Source organism: Tachysurus vachellii, chromosome 5 (assembly GCF_030014155.1).
Source record: "Tachysurus vachellii isolate PV-2020 chromosome 5, HZAU_Pvac_v1, whole genome shotgun sequence".
NCBI lineage: Eukaryota > Metazoa > Chordata > Actinopteri > Siluriformes > Bagridae > Tachysurus > Tachysurus vachellii.
Window position 1 is genome coordinate 987,501 of NC_083464.1, and position 22,500 is coordinate 1,010,000.

Here is a 22,500-nt window from a genome sequence, read left to right on the forward strand (position 1 = left end):
AGAGTTAACTCTCATCATTTAATTGGTTTAAAGTCTAACACTGATCTGAAACTCCTCACCTGGAGTTCCTACGAGACGTTCGTGAGTTGAATTTAAATAAACACAAAGCAGGATTTGGAGCAGGAATGTCCCTGAACCTGTTTGTGTTACAGCTCTCACGCTCCACTGGGTTTATCTCCAAAAAGGCACGACATTAATCAACAGCAGCAGAATGAACTGTTTAAATGGACAGAAACCTGAACATAGCACAAAGTATCATATAAACTACAGTAAACACTGCATCGTGGCCCAAAGGTAATGTCACAGATTTAACATCAGATCAAGGGAAGAGAAATGAAGGTGTATTATAGACTGCAGTTATTTACTCTGTGATGTGGGACAGAAGGTGCACAGTGTGGTGTGAGGAGACATTTCATATTTCTCATATCATCATATATGTTGCCATAGTCACCAAGTGAGATGCTGAATCAGACAGGTGTCTCTTAGACGTCTGCAGCGGGAAAGAGCTAATTAATGTAGCACTTAATAATGATGATAATAATAATAATAATAATAATAATAATAATAATAATAATAATAATAATTAGGTAATATAATTAAGTGTTCTATCTCTCTCTGACTCATTTGACATTTAGAAACTCTGGAAAGCAGTGAAGCTTTTCAGAGAACATGCCGAGGCATTTAGTCAGACAAAAGCTTGTTCTGGTGGTGAGTCTGCTGTACTCTTGAATTTCCCAACTTCCATCTCACACACCAGGAAATAGAAGAGATTAGTGTTTAAAACAAAAGGTTTGTGTAATATGTGACATCACATCGGGAAGTTTAAAAGCTTAAAAATCTACACCTGGTGTGTGTACAGTGTGGGGAGATGTAGTGCAGCGTGATACAGGAACAAGAGCTAGGATTGTGACACAGGAACACACGTGTGGTAAACATGATGTAGTCATTGTTCTGACTTGTTAACGCTACATGAAGCCAATGTTTTTAACAGAATTCTACAGTAGGAAACTCTGGGTATGACTGGCTTTAAATCACACCTTCACCTTTTATATTTCCACTTTAATCTACATTAATCTGACATTTGATCTCATGACCTTCTGACTGTTAGACCAACATTGTAATCACTGCTCCATAGAATTATAGAATTACATCAAAAACGATTTGAAAAACTGTGAGATCTCCAGAATCATAAGGGACCTGAAATGATCTACAAAATAAACTTTGCTGTTATTATTATTATTATTATTATTATTATTATTATTATTATTATTATTAAAGCTGAAATGAGAGTGGAGCAGTGAAGGATGTATAGGAGAGAGCTTTAGTTGGTGGTGATCTGCTGATGTTGCTGTATGAAGCGTAGCCTGGTGAGAGGAACACAACCAAACCTCAGCTCCAGTCCTCCTGATTGTTCACCTTTAGTGACGTAACGTGACATACGGCTAAGTACGGTGACCCATACTCAGAATTTGTTTTCTGTGTTTAACCCATCCAAAGTGCACACACACAGCAGTGAACACACACACCGTGAACACACACCCGGAGCAGTGGGCAGACATTTATGCTGTGGCTCCCAGGGAGCAGTTGGGGAGTTCGGTGCCTTGATCAAGGGCACCTCAGTCGTGGTATTGCCGGGCCGAGACTCGAACCCACAACCTTAAGGTTAGGCGTCAAACTCTCTAACCATTAGGCCACGACTTCCCAGTTTTCGCAAATCCCAGGCTTTTTTTTTCATGAGCCTGTGTTCGGATCCTCATTCAGGCTTTAACTGTCATTTAATGATGTATTCAGTATTAATACAGAAGGTGAAACCTGCAGAACATTACACAAGCACAATATTCCAGTGCATGGACATGAAGTGATGAGTTGTGGACTGTGAATTTTCAGCAGGTGTTGATTACTTCCTTATAACAGCATCATCTTTACCTTCTCCCTTATTCATGCTGAGGATTTTAATGAAACTAAAATAAACATAAAGACTGGAGTTAACACACTACACCTACAATACCACCAGAGTAATAAGACAGTGATTAGACAGGAAGATTTACATGTGTTTATTATTCACAACACTGTGACATGTTACTGAAGTGTGTGTGAGTGTGTGTGTGTGTGTGTGTGTATGTGTGTATGTGTGTGTGTGTATGTGTGTATGTGTGTGTGTGTGTATGTGTGTACTCAGTCGTCCAGCTGACAAAGAGCAGCCACTCCGCGGTTGATCCAGTGTTTCTGTGGCTGGTCAGAGGGCAGCTCGATGGGCATGACGTAGTTGGTGGAGTGGCCCGTGGTGGACAGTGTGCCTCGCCTTGCACTCGTCTTGTACACGGGACACACATACACATTTTCGTGCAGGAATTTGCTGCTCTCACCAGGCTTCAGCCAGATGATGGGCAGTGAGTTAAAGAGGATTTTGGGAAGAGATTCTCCGATGACCATCCGTTCCCGATCCCACCGAGCTCCCTCCAGGAATAAACCACGAACATACGCCCCGTCCTCAGGCTTCACCTCCATCTCCTCCTCTTGCTTCATCATCTGACGATAAATATGTGTGAATGTTTAAAAAAACATTTTAGTAATGCAACAAAACTCAAGACTCTAAAACCCTAAACAGATCTGGACTGGTTTTGCTAACAATTCAGAGTCCAGAGGAACCACCAGAACTCACTAGCTTTCATATAATGTTTATAAATATCTGCTTCATCACATTAGCGCTCTTGGTGAGCTCTAACTGTCAGTGCAGTACTTTAAAATATTTTTTAAAAAGTTACAAAATGGAATGGAAATATTTTTGCATTTTTTAACCGCAGCCCCACACCACACACCTCAAACTCAAAGCCGATGTAGTCAATGGGGATGGTGTATTTGCGTGCAAAATTCTGAGACACTCCAGTGAGGAAGGACTGTGTGAAGTAGAATCCAGAGAGCCAGAACACAGTTGGGGGTCCGTTATCTATCCAATCCTAACACACACATGGACACACACACACACACACACACAAGCAGATAGTTGAATATTTGTCTATAATAGTAAGTGTCCCCTGTGTGAGGGCTCCATTGCTCCTTATTGTTCTACAGAAGGTCTTAAACTCCTCTGTCCTGCAGATGTGGGAAAAGTTCCAGCTTTAACTCTTACTGTTACACAGCACTGACACTGGAGACTTCTTCACCACAAAAAAATAATAATTAAATATATATGAGGAAGAAACCTTGAGAGAAACCAGGCTCACAAGGGAACCTCATCCTCATTTGGGTGACACTGGACCGGGAATAATTTCTCTAGAATTTCTCCAGTAAACAGAATTTAACAAATCGAGCTTTAGCTACATGTTAGTACACATGAGAATGTAGTCATCTTAATGAGTTACTAGAAAACACAACACACACAACTGTGCAACACCATGTTCAGTCCTATTCCTGCCCTGCATCTCTCACTAATTATATTTACACACCTGAAGGAAGTGGAGTCTGGACAGCAGGTCAGAGACATAGCTGCCGAGAGGTTTGAGTGAAGGGTAAGACTTAGCAGCCCACATGGCTGGAACTTTCCCAACCAGCATGCTGTTAAATACGTTCTCCAGCTCTGCAGACATAACCACCTGCCCCTTTAGAGCCTTCTGGATATTGACCAAGCTGCTGCGAACCACCTCCGTCAACCTGCCAAGCATCAGAGTGTGTGTCAGGGTGTGTGAGTGTGTATTTGAGTATCAGTATATCACTGTTTTTCCTCCACATGTAGACATTTTTCTGGTAAAACCCCTTTTATGCAATGCCTGTAAAATAGTAGCACTTCTTATAGCTGTTTGAGCGGCGCACCTTCAACATAAGATTTGAGGGTCTCTGTTTGTGTGTGTGTGTGTGTATGTGTGTGTGTGTGTGTGTAGGTTTACCTGTTAAAGCGAATGATCTCCTGCCGTAGTACCGTGTTCATTGACTCCTCGTACATCACTGGATATTTAGCCATCACCTTCTCAGTGTTGAAATCTAGTGGTAACTTTGACATAATGTCTGCTGCCAACTCATCTACCACTTCCTGTACACACACACACACACACACACACACACACACACACACACACACACACACACATACATAGGTCATATCTGGACAATACATACTGATGTTTTCTGCCAGGGTTAGGGTTAGGGTTAGGGTTAGGGAGTGTAGCACTGACCACACCCACCTGAGGAGATTTGGCTCCTCCCCCTGTTTGCCTGGGCAGGGTGAGTAACACTCCATTTAACAGCTGATTGGTCTCCTGGTTGTCTTTGGTGATGTCAGCGTTGCTGTGGAGACCGAAGACCCCAGGCTCAGCTGTGATTGGCAGGCTGCGGGTGTAGTCGATGTAACTCTGACCAATAGAAAAATCATTTCAAAATAATTTTGCTTGTTATTTAAAGTCTAAACTAAGGTTCAAACATTCTCCTCAGCTTTCAGTGAAACATTAACATTCAGATCAACATATACGTATATTTCACATGTGACATGTTGGATTCAGTGAAAGTTTTGTAATTTTACAATTCAGTTCTAGAAGTTCAGTTGATCTGTGTGTGTGTGTGTGTGTGTGTGTGTGTGTGTACCTGATATGGTCCATGTGGTGGTACATAGTACAGGTCTCCCTCACACAGTCTGTATTTGTCCTGCTGAATGAGCTCAGAGCAGTAAAAGGTGGAGAGCAGTGAGAGCAGAAGCCTCCGATCTTTATCATCAGTCACCCTACCACCATAATTACACTCACCTACAGAGAGAGACAGAGAGCACATCAAACTCCATTATTTTAGCTGACACTATGATACAGAGCTCTTTTCAGAAGCGTTAAATTATCTGACAGATCTCTACAGTGAGTCTGTGTGTCATTAATAAAAGCAGGCAGGTTTGATTGAAAAACACCTGATTTTAACTAGTGCGAATTTCAGGTCTCTCTCCTTTGTGTTTTTGGTATGCCACATGTCTGTTGGTGGCCATGGTTTGGTGCACCACCCATCTGTACATCTGTACTGGGTTGTACAGGGACACCAGCCACCCTGACCACTGTGACTCCTTAACTAATGCCAGTGAAACAGCTACTCTGGTGGCACCAATCAATCTACAATCTTTTTCGGTGGCTGCAGCGTGTGCTTCATTTTATTTATTTATTTATTCATTTATTTATTTTTCACTTCATGAACTATTGTGAATTTTCATTATGCATTCAAATTCAAATTCATACTGGGGTGGCCAGAGGGGTGGCCCTCTGGCCAGAGGGGTGGCCAGAGTTTATACAGGGGTTTATACAGCTATAAATAAACACACACACACCAGTCAGGTAAGTCAGTGCCTCGAGAGGAATCTCCTCATACTCATCCAGGAACATCTGAACCTGACGCATGCTGATCCTCAGGTCAGACTCATTAAACTCATATGGGATGTTCCAGCCTGCATAACGACACAAAAGTCTGTTAACAAACAAAACAAAAACACAGAAAGTTTTTGAGATATGCATATACAGAGAAACAGTTTAGACAGAGAGGCAGGTGTTACAGAGAGGCAGGTGTTACAGAGAGGCAGGTGTTACAGAGAAGCAGGTGGTACAGAGAGGCAGGTGGTACAGAGAGGCAGGTGGTACAGAGAGGCAGGTGGTACAGAGAGGCAGGTGGTACAGAGAGGCAGGTGGTACAGAGAGCCAGGTGTTACAGAGAGGCAGGTGGTACAGAGAGGCAGGTGGCACAGAGAGCCAAGGTGTTACAGAGAGTCAGGTGGTACAGAGAGGCAGGTGGTACAGAGAGCCAGGTGGTACAGAGAGGCAGGTGTTACAGAGAGGCAGGTGGTACAGAGAGGCAGGTGGTACAGAGAGGCAGGTGGTACAAAGAGGCAGGTGGTACAGAGAGGCAGGTGGTACAGAGAGCCAGGTGTTACAGAGAGGCAGGTGGTACAGAGAGGCAGGTGGTAAAGAGAGGCAGGTGGTACAGAGAGGCCACAGAAATACACAGAGAAACAGGTAAAACAGGTAAGACAGAGTCACAGATGAGGCAGAAAAACTGGTAACCTAGCGGGCCATAGGATCTCCTCTCCTGGACGAGAGCATGGAAAAAGCAGAGACCAAACAGCAGTTTCCTCCATGCGTGTGGTTGGGTGGAGCTGTCGAAGAAGGTAGGGTCACACACTGGGTCAGAGATGTAGGAGCGCAGCAGATTGGCTCTCAGTCCTTTAGGAGGCTCGTTAGTCATCTTCACTCCATTCTGCAGGATACTGACCGGGAACAACTCACATGGGTAACTGGTCAACCACAGCCTGAGATAAGACAGAGAGAGACAGAGAGACATGAAGAAACACGCTGGAGGGGTATGGAGTGAAACACACAGTGACTAGGTGATCCAGACAGAAACAGAGAGAGAGATAGTGAGAGAGAGAGGGGGAGAGAGAGAGAGAGAGAGAAAGAGAGAGAGAGAGAGAGAGAGAGATTAGGTGGAGACAGAAAGACATATTTCTCACCTGAAATCAGGGTGTGTGTTCTCAGGTGTGATCACCTCCTCACAGATTTTCTCCAATGTTGGCATCCAGCTCGTTGCAAGGTGACAGTTTTGTAGCACAACCCATGTTCCGTTGCTAAGAGCAGAGTTGATGATGCTAGCAGCGACAGGGCCCTGTCCCTGACCAAGGGACACAGCCTGGGTCTTACTGCCCCCCATATCCACATCTTCAGCAAACTTTAACAATACTGAGGATAAGAGAGATGGAGAATAGAATAAACTGCACAATCAACTGAATCTCAGACTTTGCTTATATTTAATATATCGTCGCTGTCGAGCGGAAACCTCGTATGTCCAAATTTGGTCAGTTTCATATTTTTTCACATATCGATGCTATTGGTCAGTCCCCACGTGGGTCTGTTATTTTTACAAGTTATTAACCAATCTAAAGTCTTGAAAATAGCTTGAGCGCAAATCTCATAACTCCATTGGACACTTCAACTGTCCACCTCTTCCTCACTCCGCGGGAGAGCTTCACGGCATATTTCTCCTCAAGAAGAGTCGCAACGAATCAACACGAATCAACACGTCTTCTGAGGTAAATGTCTTCAAAACACTGGGCTCAAAGAAAAAAAAATCTTGACCTCCGCTAGTTCTGGTGCTCGTCTGAGGACAGGAATTTAGCGCAAGACAATCCACTGCAACGCGGACTAAACCCTGTGCACTGCAGATAAGGTATGGCGTTTTTTTAATTTCCTGAAAAATAACGGTTTTGGAGATACGAGGATTCCGCCTGACAGCGACGATATATAAGACACTACATCTTGAGTTTATATATTAAATGCAAGCAAAGCTGAGGAGAAGCAGAGTGCATGCAATACAATCTGCTATCAGCCACCTATCAGAGTGGTAAAATAAACATGGTACCCTCCAGTTTTGGGCAGTAACGCGTTACTGTAACACAGTTACTTTTGACAGTAACTAATACTCTAACGCATTAAATAAAGTAACTCCGTTACCGTTACCATACGGTGCGTTTGTCCGTTACTTTTTTACATTAATTCATTTAGACTGAAGTGTAGCCTACAGACTAACCTGTTTACAGCAGTGACACATTGTACGATTGGTGGATGCCAACCTGTAAACACGAAGACGCCGCACTGTGGGCGTGTTTCCGTTTATTCATGTATGTGCGGCAGTAACAGGGAGTCGAGGCGAGAGCAAGACGAGTTTCTCTAAGTGGAAACATGCTCATTATTTCACTTTAGTTGAGCATAAAGACAAAAACCTTATAGTCAAATGTAAGTTGTGTCTTTCTGGTTCGAAGGTCCGATCTACTGCGATAAACAGCAACTACAATCTGGAGGTAGAAACTACACGCCTCGACGACGCTAGAAGCTAACCCGGTGTCGGTGGACACACTCAGAGTGAGTCAAGCCTCTCCAGCCAAATACCAGCGACTAGACTTTAACCGGACTGTTAGCCAGGGACAGATTTGTGTTTGTATAGACCATAAGGCATAAAAGGGCATTAATGGGAACATTAAAGAACGTTCTTTAAAATAGAAACTAAAATGGGACTTTTAACAGTAACGCGTTACTTTTTGGTGTAAGTAATCAACAAAGTAATTGAGTTACTTTTTTGAATGAAGTAACGAGTAACTGTAACTAGTTACTATTTCTTAGTAACTAGCACAGCACTGGTACACCCCCCCCCCCCCCCCCCCACACACACACACACACACACCTGCAGTGGGATCTGTCCCTGCTGAGAGTATAAAAATTAGTGGTGAGCAGCAGTTGGAGTCACTGTAGCTTTTTGCCAAGTCGAAAGTTGGTGGTTCGATGTAGGTTCTTCCCATATTCTCCACAATGAATTGCTGCACAGCAGGAACTAGTTTATCGGGGCGGAAGCAGCGCAACACTGTCATACGCTTCATGCCCCCTAGGGTGTGCCATTTTCCCGGGAAGTGCTCCTCATGTGGCCGGCTTGAGTCGTAAACACGCTTCCACTCAGCCACGTTTTCACGCACATCTTCAAAGAGACCTTCAAGCCCTGGGAGCTTTGATGCTCGAACCACCTGATGGAAAAGATAATGGATATTCAATAATTACACTTAATTTAAAAACAGAGTACTTGCATAAATACATCAATAAAATTTAATTATAAAAATATTACGATATACAGCTTTAAGTGTAGTTTTGTAAAGAATGCTTGGGTCAAGCCACACCTCTGACCATGCCTTGTCCGACAGCCACTCAGGGGCGGGGTTTGGGTGTGGGTTGTCAAGTGCAACACCACCGGTGAGCAGGAAGCGCCAGATGAGGTCATTGATTTCACCTTTGCCATGCATGATTCCAACAGTGAGGAGCAGTGCAAAGAGCAGCTTGTCCTTCTCAAAGAGCGAGCGGCAGACGTTGTTGTAGATGCTCACAGTGAAGTGCTCAAGGATGTTATTAATTCGAGTAGTTAAGTCTTCACTTGGTGTACTCTGAATGATGGACTGAAGATAGAGGTTGATAAACCATGTGAGCGAGTATTGGTACATTGGCTCAATATTGGCCAGGTCAGAGATGCAGAAGAACAGGATGGCTGAGTGCTCAGCCACAGGGCGATATCCCATCCGTGTCTGGTCAATCTCCAGCTCAGTTTCACTTGCAATCTTCTGCTTCTCTGAGATCTCCTCTGACAGGATCTTGGAGGAAGACAGCACCTCGATAGCTGTCTCATCTTCCAGGATGTTCCCCTCAGATGACGAGAGAACCTCCAGTATCTTGTCCTCAATCTCTTTAAGTTTCTTGCTGTTGGCTGCACTCTCAAGGATGAGTTGGTTTTTCTTTTCAGACAATTCTGGTTTCTCTTTAGCAGCAACAATGCCAAGAAGCTGGTCTTGCAACCCGAGAGGTGTAATCATAAAATTCAGCAAACACACCTTCACGGCCACTTCAGGCAGGTAATGTGGGTTCCTCAACCCAGTGGTTATATAGAACCGGAAGTCATGGGAATATTCTATGATGTTCTCACCCAGCTTCAGGTATTCTACACCTTGCTGCTTGAATGTCTGCCTCAGAAGAACTGGATCTAGCACAGCATCCAGCTCCTCACCCACGTTCTCCAGGAGGACTGGGGTTCCAAATTGGATAGCAGTTTCTAAGATTCGCACATAGTTACCATCTGAGAGTTTGATGATGGCCAGCTTGTTGGTCTTCTCCATGTTTTTGATCCACTTGTTGGCCTGTCCCTGAGGGTCTATCATGAGTGGCCAGCGGCGGGAATTTGACACAATGATGCCATTGTCTGTGGAGAAAGCGTCTACGGGTAACCCAGCAATCCGCCATGCCCGTATCAGAACTTGATTGCCAAGAGTGTTGCTAAGTGTGAAGTCTTCAGAACATGGTACTTTTTTTTTTATACAAATTTGATGCCATTCCTCCTGGCATTTCACACGGTAATCTACTGTAAAAGCCCCCAGGTATGACACTATGGCTGAAGAAAGAAGCACATCCCCGGTTAGGTTGGTGTATCTGATTCCCAAGAAATGTGCTGCTTCGGTCCACCTGTCCTTTTCACCTCCCAGTCCACAGATCAGCTTCTCAGCCCGTATCAGTTTCTGTGAGCAGAGCTCGATGTTGTCTTCCAGGTCCTTTTTCTTCTGCATCATCCCAGCAAACGTGTCATTCAAGGAGCTCAAACGGTCCTCAACGGCTTTCAGTTCACTACGTTTCACTGCAAGAGTCTTCATTTGAACTGCCAACTCCTCCTCTGCCTGGCAGAGCCTCGCTTTCTTTGGGGCCACCACTTTGGCCACTCGTTCATACACTTCCATGGCCCGGACCCACTTGCACAAACCCTCACAGGCAGATGATACATTTTTAATCAGTGCAGGTTGAAAATCAGGATTGTCAATAAACTTCTCACGGATCTTCTTGATGTTGGCAGCTGGGATGTTGTCTTTATCAAAGGCTTTGAGGTTTTCCAGGAACTTCATGTCTCCCAGCAACTTCTTAGATGGACCCCAATAATCCTCGATCATTTTACCTACATGAAAAGGAGATAAATGTGGAATACACCATTTTACATATTTTGATGTTCATTAAAAAAATAACAGTTTTAAAACTTAAACAAGAAACAGATGTCAGTCGCTGTCCCATCCCTTCTTCATATTTAAGAAGGTAGAGTAGATTTTCTCTCTTTCTCTCACCAGAGCCACCAGCATCAGGTTTCCTCTCCGGTTTGATGCCCTTCATTACACAGATGGACTCCATGACAAGTTTAACAGCACCAGGAGGGTTCTGCATGGACTTCACCACTGTGATGTCAGCAGGTTTCAGTGTGTCCAGAGCTGAAAGAGCTGCTTCTAATGCTGGCATCGCCTCTGCAAGGTCTCCTTCACACTCATCCTAATGTGTGATTGGATAATGTATCAAAACCACAAACAATTAATAATGTTTGCAAAGAGAAACAGAATAAATCACTTCTACACATCACTGAACTTCAGGTTACATTTCAGGCATTTAGATAGTCAGACAGTTGGTGCTTTCAGACGGACCTCTGACTATATAAATGAGATATAAATTAGACCAACTCAAGGCACTACATCAGCCCTTACCTGCCTGAGAGCAGTAAGAGCTTCTATTTTATTCAACTTTTTTAAATATATAACAGATTTTTTACAGCTTAAGGATGTGATGTAGAATGTGAGATAATCAGTGAAATATTCCTGAACCTTAATGGCTTTGGCAGCTGCAGCAGCCTCATTAGCTACTTTCTCATCTGCAGCTACGAGCTCTTTCTTTGCATCCACCTCCACCGTCTCCTTCTCGATCTTCACCATCATCTCATTTGTCTCAGCCGAGGTTTTGATCAGCTCGGGCTGAAGAGCAGTCAGCTCCTGCTGCATCACTGCTACCTGATACACACACACACACACACACACACACACACACAATCACTATCTATGAATATTCATTATTCCGACAGACCGACTATTAAACAGATAGACAGACAGGTCCGTTGTGACCTGTGAGGTGGCAAAGTCGAGTTTCTCCAGGCCAATCAGGTAGCGGTTCCTGACAGTGTCCACCTCGTTGCGTTTTGCCTTCAGAAGTGTCTTAAAGGTGAGGATCAGCTCCAAGTAGGATGTGGGGGTGACATAATTATGCCTGCGCAGCTGTGAGTAATATTGTTCGGAGAGCTTCTGCACATTTTCCTGGAATGTTTTACACATTTCCACCACCCTGAGAGAGGGAGGGGGGGGGGATGGAGAGAGAGAGAGAGAGAGAGAGAGAGAGAGGGAGAGAGAGAGAGGGGGAGAGGGAGAGAGAGAGAGAGAGAGAGAGAGAGAGAGAGAGAGAGAGAGAGAGAGGGGGAGAGGGAGAGAGAGAGAGAGAGAGAGAGAGAGAGAGAGAGAGAGAGAGAGAGAGAGGGGTGAGAGAGGCAGACAAGAGAACTCCCATGCAAACTGGAAAGTCAAGATTAATCTAAAACTTTAGTTAAACTGTCTTAAACTGTTAACCAGGAGACAAATTAAAGAAATGAACCAAAAAAAAAAAGTCACTGTATTTGTATCTATTGTAAATGACAGAACCAGCTGTAACACTTTCATACACACACTCACTCTATCCTAATGTGAGTCTCCAGCTCCACATCTTCCAGGAATTTGTTAGCAACCATCTCCAGTGCATCTGTAGGCCACGCCTGGAACCAGTCGATCGTACAGCAGTTAATCAGAGACGGGAACATGCGCAGACGGTTCCGAAATGCGTCACCAATTGGACTCATCGCTGTGCCACACATTATAATGAACGTCACAGTGTGTGTGAGGTACATGAACACAGTTTAGAATGTGTTGTGTGTGTGTGTGTTTATTGGTATGTGTTTCAAACTAACTTATATGTATTAACATAATAAATATTAATTATTATTATTATTATATAATAACATTAATATTAATAAGTGCGTTAAGTGCGTTATTCACACTGCAATTTATTCAGCTCAGAAGGAATAAATAACACCGCTGTACTTTATATACACTCACACCACAGTGCTGAGTTCTGAACTCTGATTGGTCAGAAGCTGTTGATTAATTTTCTCTAACAGCAGCTCTGACTGTAGATCAGGTTTATATTAATGCACTCACTCTGATACACTATAGTTTCTATAGCAACAGCTCATATAATAGGACGTGTACAGCTCACACTTCACTGATAATAAACAGGTTAAAAAATATATGATGTGGTGAAATTTTCTGTAAGGAGAAGTGTGTGTGTGTGTGTGTGTGTGTGTGTGTTACCCAGAACAATATGCAGGTTCCCTTTGACTCTATCAATAAAGTAGTTGTACATAGAGAGTGGCGTGGCGTCGATTTTTTTCCCCTCGTTCTTGGCGACAGTCTGCATTTTCTCCACGATTTCAGCGCGCTCGTCCTGTGCGAACATGTTGGGCACATCTCCGGTGTTCAGAAGCGTGTTCACGTCCTCCACAAACATCTCATCCTTCATCTGTCCATCCCCTAAAAGGAAAGTGGTCTTTTTCCCCTCCAACCCGGCCTTGATCATCACGCGCTTCAGGTCGTCCCTCCACTCAGACGCACCATAGGTCTTTGTGAGCTCGATTTGGAAGAGCTCATACTGGCTGATGAAGGTGGCAAGTTTGGCGGCGCTGCTGCGTCCGGATCCTCCGATGCCCACGAGGAGCAAGTGGCCGTTGTCCTGCTTCAGCACACGGCTGATACGGGAGATGTGCTCGATGGCAAACTGAAACATAACAAGGCTCATTGGGGCTGTGCTCATGTTGTTAAACTCCTGCAGGTGATGCTCCATGACTTTGGTGAGTGAGTTAAGGTCTCGGATCTCATCATAGGTTCTGTTTGCATCCAAATCCGGAGTGGCATAGTCACCAAAAAAGAGGGATCTAATGTGGTCATCTGACACCTTACCACTCGGAGAGAGATGGCACAGGAGCTAAGACAGGGAGTGAATTGGGAGTGAATCAGGGAGACAGCGAATAGGAAGAGAGAAAGAGGAAGAGAAAGAGAGAGAGAGAGAGAGAGAGAGAGAGAGAGAGAGAGAGAGAGATGTGTTAATGTGACCTACATAGTAATAATGAATGTGGTTGTTTTGGGACACACCCACAGTGCACTGATGATGATGATGATGATGATGATGATGATGATGATGATGATGATGATGATGATGATGATGATGATATGATGTGTGTGATTTGGTCTCTAGTCTAGGGTGTTGTGTATGACTGTATTCCTGGACTAGAGGTCCATACCTTATCCAGGGTCTGTTTGAAGTAGGCTGATGTTCTCTCTCGAACAATGTTGAAGAACGTAGTTCTGTCCTCGCTGTCGATCAGACGATCGTAGAAGACGCGGTAAATCTCATGAATCCACAATCTGATCAGTTTGTCACCTTCCTAACAGAAATAACAATTCACATGCAAAGTATTGTTACATATTTTGCTAGTGTGTGTATGTGTGTTACCTGCATGTGTGTGTTTGTGTGTTACCTGCATGTATGTGTGTTACCTGCATGTGTGTGTGCGTGTTACCTGCATGTGTGTGTGTTACCGGCATGTGTGTGTGTTACCTGCATGTGTTTGTGTGTGTGTGTGTTACCTGCATGTGTGTGTGTGTGTGTTACCTGCATGTGTGTGTGTGTGTGTTACCTGCATGTGTGTGTGTTACCTGCATGTGTGTGTGTGTTACCTGCATGTGTGTGTGTTACCTGCATGTGCGTGTGTGTGTGTGTGTTACCTGCATGTGTGTGTGTCTGTGTTACCTACATGTGTGTGTGTGTGTTACCTGCATGTGTGTGTTACCTGCATGTGTGTGTGAGTGTGTTATCTGCATGTGTGTGTGTGTGTGTGTGTTACCTGCATGTGTGTGTGTGTTACCTGCATGTGTGTGTGTGTGTGTGTGTTACCTGCATGTATGTGTTACCTGCATGTGTGTGTGTGTGTGTTACCTGCATGTGTGTGTCAGTGTGTTATCTGCATGTGTGTGTGTGTGTTACCTGCATGTGTGTGTGTGTGTGTTACCTGCATGTGTGTGTGTGTGTGTTACCTGCATGTATGTGTTACCTGCATGTGTGTGTGTGTTACCTGCATGTGTGTGTGTGGGCACAACAGCACTCCTTTGACAACCCTGGCAAAGTCTCTAAGGTTGAATATGTAGTGAGATTTAGTTGGAGTGGGCAGGAAATTCTCCATCGCATCTTTATACACTGCCATGGTGGCCTGAACTAGGATCTTCCCCAGCCTACACACACACACACAGACACATACACACACAGAGAGACACACACAATATTAGAGGTAGAGTTTATTGTACTGGATGTTACCTATATTTTGCAAAACATTTATTACTCAAGCTTGAATTACAGTAAACTACAAACATTTTCATGGAGCATGGAGTCAGACAAGTCCAAACAGTCCAAGGTCAAACACACACACACAGACACACACACTCACAAACACACACACAGACACACACACTCACACACACACACACATACACAGACACACACACTCACACACACACACACACAGACACACACACACACACACACATACATGCACACACACAGACACACACACTCACACTCACACGCACAGACACACACACTCACACACACACAGACACACACACTCGCACTCACACACACACACACACACACACACACACACACATACACACATGCACACACACAGACACACACACTCACACACACACACACACACATGCACACACATTCACACACACAGACACACACATTCATACACACAGACACACTCTCAAACACTCACTCACACACACACTCACACACAGACACACACTCTCACACACACACACACTCACCTGTAGAAGGACGCATCAAATCCTGTGCTGAAGTGCCAGTCAGTAATGGAGGAGAAGATCTTACTGAGCGTCTCTTCATCAAATGAGTCGATGGAGACAATGTTCAGGTGGCGTGTGAAACGACCTGAGAGAGAGAGAGAGAGAGACAGAGAGAGAGAGAGAGAGAGAGAGAGACAGAGAGAGAGAGAGACAGAGAGAGAGAGACAGAGACAGAGAGAGAGAGACAGAGAGAGAGAGAGAGAGAGAGAGAGAGACAGAGACAGAGAGAGAGAGACAGAGAGAGACAGAGACAGAGAGAGAGAGAGAGAGAGAGAGAGAGAGAGAGAGAGAGAGAGAGAGAGAGAGAGAATATGATAAACAGCACTATTATGTCAGTAATGATGTTTCTAAGCAAGCTCATTGTGGGCGTGGCCTTTAAACAACTTTAAACAACATTTAAATAACACACAAATCCACACGAATGTTTGATTCACATGTTCGATGGTAGATTAGCAAAAAAAGTGAATACAAGCTACATACAGAGAAAAAGGGCCATCAGACTCAGATGAAGATATATCAGTGTTTAAGGATGCATTCTGACATGGAGTATACAGTGTCTGTGTGTCTGTGTGTGTGTGTGTGTGTGTGTGTATTTCACCTGTGATGTCATTCCTCCCTCCACCAGGGGGCCCCATGGCAGACATAAACAGCACATCTACGATGTCCAGTCTGGACGTGTCCTTCCTGTCGTACCAGTGCTGATGATCAATCCACTGCCGCAGCAGCTCGATGGGGGGCTGAGCTCCGTAAACCTCCTTCGCAGGCATGTTCAGGTCATCTAAAGGTCAAAGGTCAAATCTCCTACTGCACAACATTCATCCTGGGGCTCTGACACAAAATGTGTCTCGTCTACTTGTACAACTATCGTCTAATCTTTCAGCATCACTAATGTACATCAGGTAGCTAATTGTGAACATGGATAATGTTCTGATCATGTAAAAAAATAATAAAAATAATAAATAAATAATGATTATTAATAATGATTAAAAGCTGAGGTTCTCACCCACATAGATGATACAATTCTTTCCCATCGGTGGTCCAAACACACCTTTCCGGCGTCGGTCCAGCTTGGCCATGATGATGTCTTGCACCTGGTTGGCAGAAGTGCGGGCAGAGAAGTTGAGGCAATTGGGTACGTATTTCTCTTTAGGCAGAGACATCAGGAAGTTAGAGTTGATGATGGATTTGCCAGTTCCTGTAGGACCCACAAACAGCATGGGCACCTGGTGAGACAGGTACGTCCTCAGGAAGAAGAACTGACGTGATGTCTCAGTGGTGGGAATGATGAGGTCAGACACCTACGAAACATGATCATATCAGACATGATAAGAAAATACAGATCCACTGTGTACATCATGTTAATGAAGTTAGACTTAACATACAACACTGGCTGGTTAATGTGAAGAGGGTTCAGAAGTTAACCCCCTTAACCCCCTTAACCCCTTAACCCTTAACCCCCTTAACCCTACACACACACACACACACACACACACACACACACACACCTTAACCCTAACCCAAAAGCTTGCGAACCATTTCAGATCCGTGCTCTACTGTGTATGAAAGAGATCTCTGTCGTTGATCTAACTCTACTTTCAGATGTGTGTGTGCGTGTGTGTGTGTGTGTGCGTGTGTGTACATTTGCTCCAGCTGGTATGGTGCTCTCTTCTTTACTGATGGAGTCAGTCCACATGTTCCACTGTCCAGGTCCATGCTTATGGAAATAATAATCATACACCAAACCTGCAGGAGATAAAGATAAACCTCATCACACACAACTGTACAGCATCACGTGTGTGTGTGTATGTGTGTGTGTGTGTGTGTGTGTGTGTGTGTGTGTGCACATGTGTCTGTTTATACCTCTCTCTGGGAATATGCTGTTTTTAGTAAGTTTGACACTCTTGGGTCTCGGATACTCATCCATCGTTCCCGTGAGCAGATTCCTGTAAAAGACATCAAACTTCTTTCTGCTGTCACCGTTTATTGTCCCACCCACTGTCCAAACCACAGCGAATAGGAACAGGCCCTGCAGCCACATGGTTATCTGCTGGCTGGACATCGGCTCTGCCGCCTCTTGTGTTGCTGCAATCTCATCTACACACACACACACACACACACACACACACACACACACACACACACAACAAAAGTACTATAAATTTACAGATACTGCAGATAAAGATACATTAATTTTTTTTAACAAATCATTCCTGTGATTTTTAAAGAATATATGTTTCCTGTAATATACCATAAAATTAAAAAAGTAAAATACTAGTAAATATAATCAATGTATGAAATAAAACACACTCCAGTAAAAATGACTGATGCAGGATGCAGCTGAACAGAAAGCTGAGGATTGAGCTAAAGGACCCAAGATGTGTGTGTTGTGTGTGATCAGTGTGTGTTGATATAGTGTTTATTAGCATTTACTTAGTATAACTGTGTGTGTGTGTGTGTGTGTGTGTGTGTGTGTGTGGGTGTGTGTGTGTACCGAGCAGACAGGAATACAGGCGCATAAGACTGTAGGCAAGGTGGATGGGTGAAGTTTGCACCAGGAAACGGCAATTATGATAAATGAAATCCAGACACGGCTGCACCAACCAATCAAAGAGAGCCACAATCTACACATACAAAAAGTCAGGTTTATGCATCAAGTACAGTTGAACCAAGAGCTGTGTGTGTGTACATGTGTGTGTTTATGTGTGTGTGTGTGTTTTTGTGTGTGTGTGTGTTTGTGTGTATGTATGTGTGTGTGTTTTTGTGTGTATGTGTGTTTTTGTGTATGATGTGTGTGTGAGTGTGTGTTGTGTGTGTGTGTATGTTTTGTGTGTGTGTGTGTGTGTGAGTGTGAGTGTGTGCGTGTGTATGGTGTGTGTGCGTTTTGTGTGTGTGTGTGAGTGAGTGTGTGTGTTGTGTTTGTGTGTATGATGTGTGTGTGTGAGTGAGAGTGTGTATGTGTGTGCGTTTTGTGTGTGTGTGTGAGTGAGTGTGTGTGTTGTGTTTGTGTGTATGATGTGTGTGTGTGAGTGTGTGTGTGTGTTTTTGTGTGTGTGTGTGTGTGTGTGTGTATGCTTCTCACCAACTCTGTGTGTTCTGGTGACAGGCTTTCAGGTAGTGTGTCCATGTAAGAGTCTCTGAGTGGAGTCCAGCCTAGCTGATGCGGTTCCATATAGATCATACCGCACCTATTCACACACACACACACACACACACACACACACACAACTATTACTATTACTACAGCTGCACAGAACCTTTTTAGCTGTAGCTAATATTAAGTGGTAATATGGTGTGTGTTGTGTTGGAACATTTTAAAGGAAGTAGATCTGAGCTAAAAATGAATGACAAGGGCACTTCCTGTTGTACTGTAGCATAATAAATTGTGTACCTTTTACTTGTGCCCATAGCTATCAGTGTGCTATTTTCTTCAAACTTCCACACCAGTGTGGTGTGTGTGTGTGTGTGTGTGTGTGTGTGTGTGTGTGTGTGTGTGTGTGTGTGTGTGTGTGTGTGTGTGAGTGTGGTGTGAGAGAGAGACCTGCTGACAGTAGCTGGTGAGGCCTGCTCCAGGTCAGCTGGCTCAAAGATCAGACTCATCTTAGGACTCATCTGGATAATCTCACCGCTCATTAAACACAACTACAAGAGAGAGAGAGAGAGAGAGAGAGAGAGAGAGAGAGAGAGAGAGAGAGAGAGAGAGAGAGAGAGAGAGAGAGAGAGAGAGAGAGAGAGAGAGAGAGTGAGTGAGAGAGAGAGAGAGAGTGAGAGAGAGAGAGAGAGAGAGAGAGAGAGAGAGAGAGAGAGAGTGAGAGAGAGAGAGAGTGAGAGAGAGAGAGAGAGAGAGAGAGAGAGAGAGTGAGTGAGTGAGAGAGAGAGAGAGTGAGTGAGAGAGAGAGAGAGTGAGAGAGAGAGAGAGGGTGTGAGAGAGAGAGAGAGAGAGAGAGAGAGAGAGAGAGAGAGAGTGCTGTTTAAAGAACATAAGGTTATCACATTCACCCACAGCACCACTGATCTTACATTTACTGCAGATTCTCTTATCCAGAGCAACTTACTTTTTTTTATCTCATTTTATACAAGTGAGCTATTGAGGATTAAGGGCCTTCCTCAAGGACCCAGCAGTGGCAGCCTGGTGGACCTGGGATTTGAACTCACAACCTTCTGATTGTTAATCTAACACCTTAATCACTAGGCTACCACATCCCATTGATCTGCTATAACATGAGTGACATCAGGAACGAACTTGTTTACCTGCCGCTCCATCATATTGAACATAAATGTTGTTCTTTAACAGATCACACTGCTGTTATGTGTGAATATGACTCCATATGTTTTATTCTACGCACTCTGATTTCTCAACTGTACACCTGGAGCTGCACCGTGGTGAAATCGCACCTTTTTGTTGTCATCAAGTACAGTGTTCATGTTTTCGATCCACACGGCATCGACTGGCCCATCAAACACAATCCAATGGCGGCTTTCGCTTGTCGACTGCGCCTGCTCGCGGAACGTCGTGGCCAAGACGCCGTCCGTCCACTCGTGACTCACTGGATCAAAACAGCCATACAGCTGACCCATGGTGATGGACTTGGGGTTAATGATGCGGAAATCTACTGCACACTCCTCACCTAGACCCTCTACACACACACATATACACACACACACACACACACACACACACACACACACACACACACACACACCATAGTGTGAACTTTTTAAAAATCCAAACAGACATTTCACAAGATTTAACAACACACTGTATAATTCTGTGTAATTACTATTATCATTAGTTTAATATTTATTACAGAGTAAGTCTGTTAATTTTGTAGTAATTACCATGTAATAAGCATGTTACAATTAATGCTACATAACACCAATGATACTTGAAATTCAATATTGTCTTTAAAAAACATCTAAAACTTTTTAGTATTTTATAAATAAGCTTACCCTCATACATGCTCCCCAGAGCTCCTGCTAAAGCTTTATATGCAGAGGTTTTCCCCCCAAGTGGCTCACCAACAACCATAAAGCCATGTCTCACCAGCATCATCTCGTACACCTACACACACACACACACACACACACACACAGGGGTGAATATACGAATACGCGATAAGTGACTGGACTGGCACACAGATACACACACATGTATGTTACCTGTATGATCTTGCCGATGAACCAGGGAACAGGCTGCAGTTTGAGATTCCTGATGTTTTCATCCAGAGCTTTTAGCAATAACCCATAATCAGGCTTAGGCAAAACCACGCTGGGAAAGAGATCTGATATAATACCCTGATAAACACACACACACACACACACACACAGTTCAATTAACATAAATGCTTAAACTCAAAATCAGGGTCAGAATTCTGTCATTTTACAGAAATCTAATTTACAAAAGATTTACACACACACACACACACACACACACACACACACACAGACAAACACACACACACAGACAAACACACACAGACAGACAGACAAACACACACCCACACACCCACACAGACAGACAAACACACACCCACACACACACAAACACACAGACAGACAGACAGACACACACAAACACACACACACACACACACCCTCACAGACAAACACACACACACACACACACATACACACCCTCACAGACAAAGACACACACACACATACACACACACACAACACATACACAACACACATTCCACACTCACACACACATACACAAACACAACACACACATACACACACACACACACACCTGGAAGAGAGGGACGTCCTGGGCGAGGAATTTAGCCATGTTGACATCCATCAGTGCTCTGAGCAGCAGCACGCTCTCATTCTCCTCTGGGAACTTTAGTTTCAGGTTCCCTGCTGCAGTCAGGACTGATTTGACGGCTCTCATGCCATAATCATAGTGGTGCTGTGAGGACAGCTGTTCTGAACATAGGCGATATGTCGCTACGATCTTCTGTGCCAGGCTAAAAGACAATAAATCAGCCATAAATAAGCAAAATTATTCAGTCATAAATCAGACATTAATCAGTAATTACCTGCGGGACTGAATAAAGCCCATAGAGTAGAGTGATATTTCTCCAATCAGTCCGTAATCTGGCACCATCATGGCTACTGTACGGAACAGAGCCTGCAACACACACACACACACACACACACACACACACACACACACACACACACACACACACACACACACATACCATTTATCAGTGTGAGGTTTTAATGGACACACAGGTACAAAGTAGATAATGAAGTCAAACATGACACAAAATAATTGTGGAGTTTCTACATTACTTGAACACAACAAAACAGCATTAAACATTCTTCTAACACCTCACAATAGAGTTTCTGCTGTTATGTGGAGATATTTTAGTGTTGTGATGCTTTAATCACATATAAACTGTCAAACTGATCAGAACATTTTAGATGTTTTATGTGTGTGTCTCTGTGTGTGTGTGTGTGTGTGTATGTGTGTGTGTGTATGTGTGTGTGTGGTGTGTGTGTGTGTGTGTGTGTGTGTGTGTGTATGTGTGTGTATATGTGTGTGGTGTGTGCGTGTGTGTATGTGTATGTGTGTGTATGTGTGTGTGTGTGTGGTGTGTGTGTGTGTGTGTGTGTGTGTGTGTATGTGTGTGTATGTGTGTGTGTGTATGTGTGTGTGTGGTGTGTGTGTGTGTGTGTGTGTGTGTGTGTGTGTGTGTGTGTATGTGTGTGTATATGTGTGTGGTGTGTGCGTGTGTGTGTGTGTGTATGTGTGTGTATGTGTGTGTGTGTGTGGTGTGTGTGTGTGTGTGTGTACTTTAAGGTTATCAGGCAGCTCTGCTCGGCCGGCGTATCCTGGGTTCATGGTGATGAACACACAGCAGGTTGGGTTCAGTGAGAGTTCAGTTCCCTCAAACATAAACCTCTGCAGATTCTTCATTATGGCCTGTTGGATACTCAACACCTGCTGAGCCACTACTGATAACACCTCCACCTGAGAGAGAGAGCGAGAGAGAGAGAGAGAGAGAGAGAGAGAGAGAGAGAGAGAGAGAGAGAGAGAGAGAGAGAGAGAGAGAGAGAGAGAGAGAGAGAGAGAGAGAGAGAGAGAGAGACAGAGTAATAGAGAGAGAGAGAGAGAGAGAGTTATAGAGAGAGAGAGAGAG

General features: G+C 44.0%; 1 protein-coding gene across 1 annotated transcript in view; it reads right to left on the bottom strand.

Moving 5' to 3' along the window:
* Window positions 1–2,039: 2,039 nt before the first annotated feature.
* The window catches only part of dnah3 (dynein axonemal heavy chain 3), a 50,843-nt gene continuing 30,382 nt past the window's right edge, over window positions 2,040–22,500 (bottom strand). Inside the window, exons 33-64 of the mRNA XM_060869327.1 lie at window positions 22,155–22,331; window positions 21,391–21,482; window positions 21,099–21,318; window positions 20,507–20,641; window positions 20,297–20,408; window positions 19,742–19,983; window positions 18,888–18,988; window positions 18,429–18,534; window positions 17,841–17,970; window positions 17,210–17,443; window positions 16,989–17,092; window positions 16,353–16,647; window positions 15,948–16,127; window positions 15,311–15,434; window positions 14,554–14,710; window positions 13,723–13,866; window positions 12,737–13,406; window positions 12,062–12,227; window positions 11,465–11,681; window positions 11,171–11,353; window positions 10,646–10,844; window positions 8,675–10,482; window positions 8,191–8,524; window positions 6,467–6,692; window positions 6,021–6,265; window positions 5,294–5,410; window positions 4,576–4,733; window positions 4,179–4,346; window positions 3,885–4,027; window positions 3,447–3,651; window positions 2,811–2,957; window positions 2,040–2,520 (exon numbers count right to left, since the gene is read on the bottom strand). Coding sequence (XP_060725310.1) covers window positions 2,176–2,520; window positions 2,811–2,957; window positions 3,447–3,651; window positions 3,885–4,027; window positions 4,179–4,346; window positions 4,576–4,733; window positions 5,294–5,410; window positions 6,021–6,265; window positions 6,467–6,692; window positions 8,191–8,524; window positions 8,675–10,482; window positions 10,646–10,844; window positions 11,171–11,353; window positions 11,465–11,681; window positions 12,062–12,227; window positions 12,737–13,406; window positions 13,723–13,866; window positions 14,554–14,710; window positions 15,311–15,434; window positions 15,948–16,127; window positions 16,353–16,647; window positions 16,989–17,092; window positions 17,210–17,443; window positions 17,841–17,970; window positions 18,429–18,534; window positions 18,888–18,988; window positions 19,742–19,983; window positions 20,297–20,408; window positions 20,507–20,641; window positions 21,099–21,318; window positions 21,391–21,482; window positions 22,155–22,331 — 7,884 coding nt within the window. The 3' untranslated portion in view covers window positions 2,040–2,175. The remainder of the gene's footprint in view (window positions 2,521–2,810; window positions 2,958–3,446; window positions 3,652–3,884; window positions 4,028–4,178; window positions 4,347–4,575; window positions 4,734–5,293; window positions 5,411–6,020; window positions 6,266–6,466; window positions 6,693–8,190; window positions 8,525–8,674; window positions 10,483–10,645; window positions 10,845–11,170; window positions 11,354–11,464; window positions 11,682–12,061; window positions 12,228–12,736; window positions 13,407–13,722; window positions 13,867–14,553; window positions 14,711–15,310; window positions 15,435–15,947; window positions 16,128–16,352; window positions 16,648–16,988; window positions 17,093–17,209; window positions 17,444–17,840; window positions 17,971–18,428; window positions 18,535–18,887; window positions 18,989–19,741; window positions 19,984–20,296; window positions 20,409–20,506; window positions 20,642–21,098; window positions 21,319–21,390; window positions 21,483–22,154; window positions 22,332–22,500) is intronic.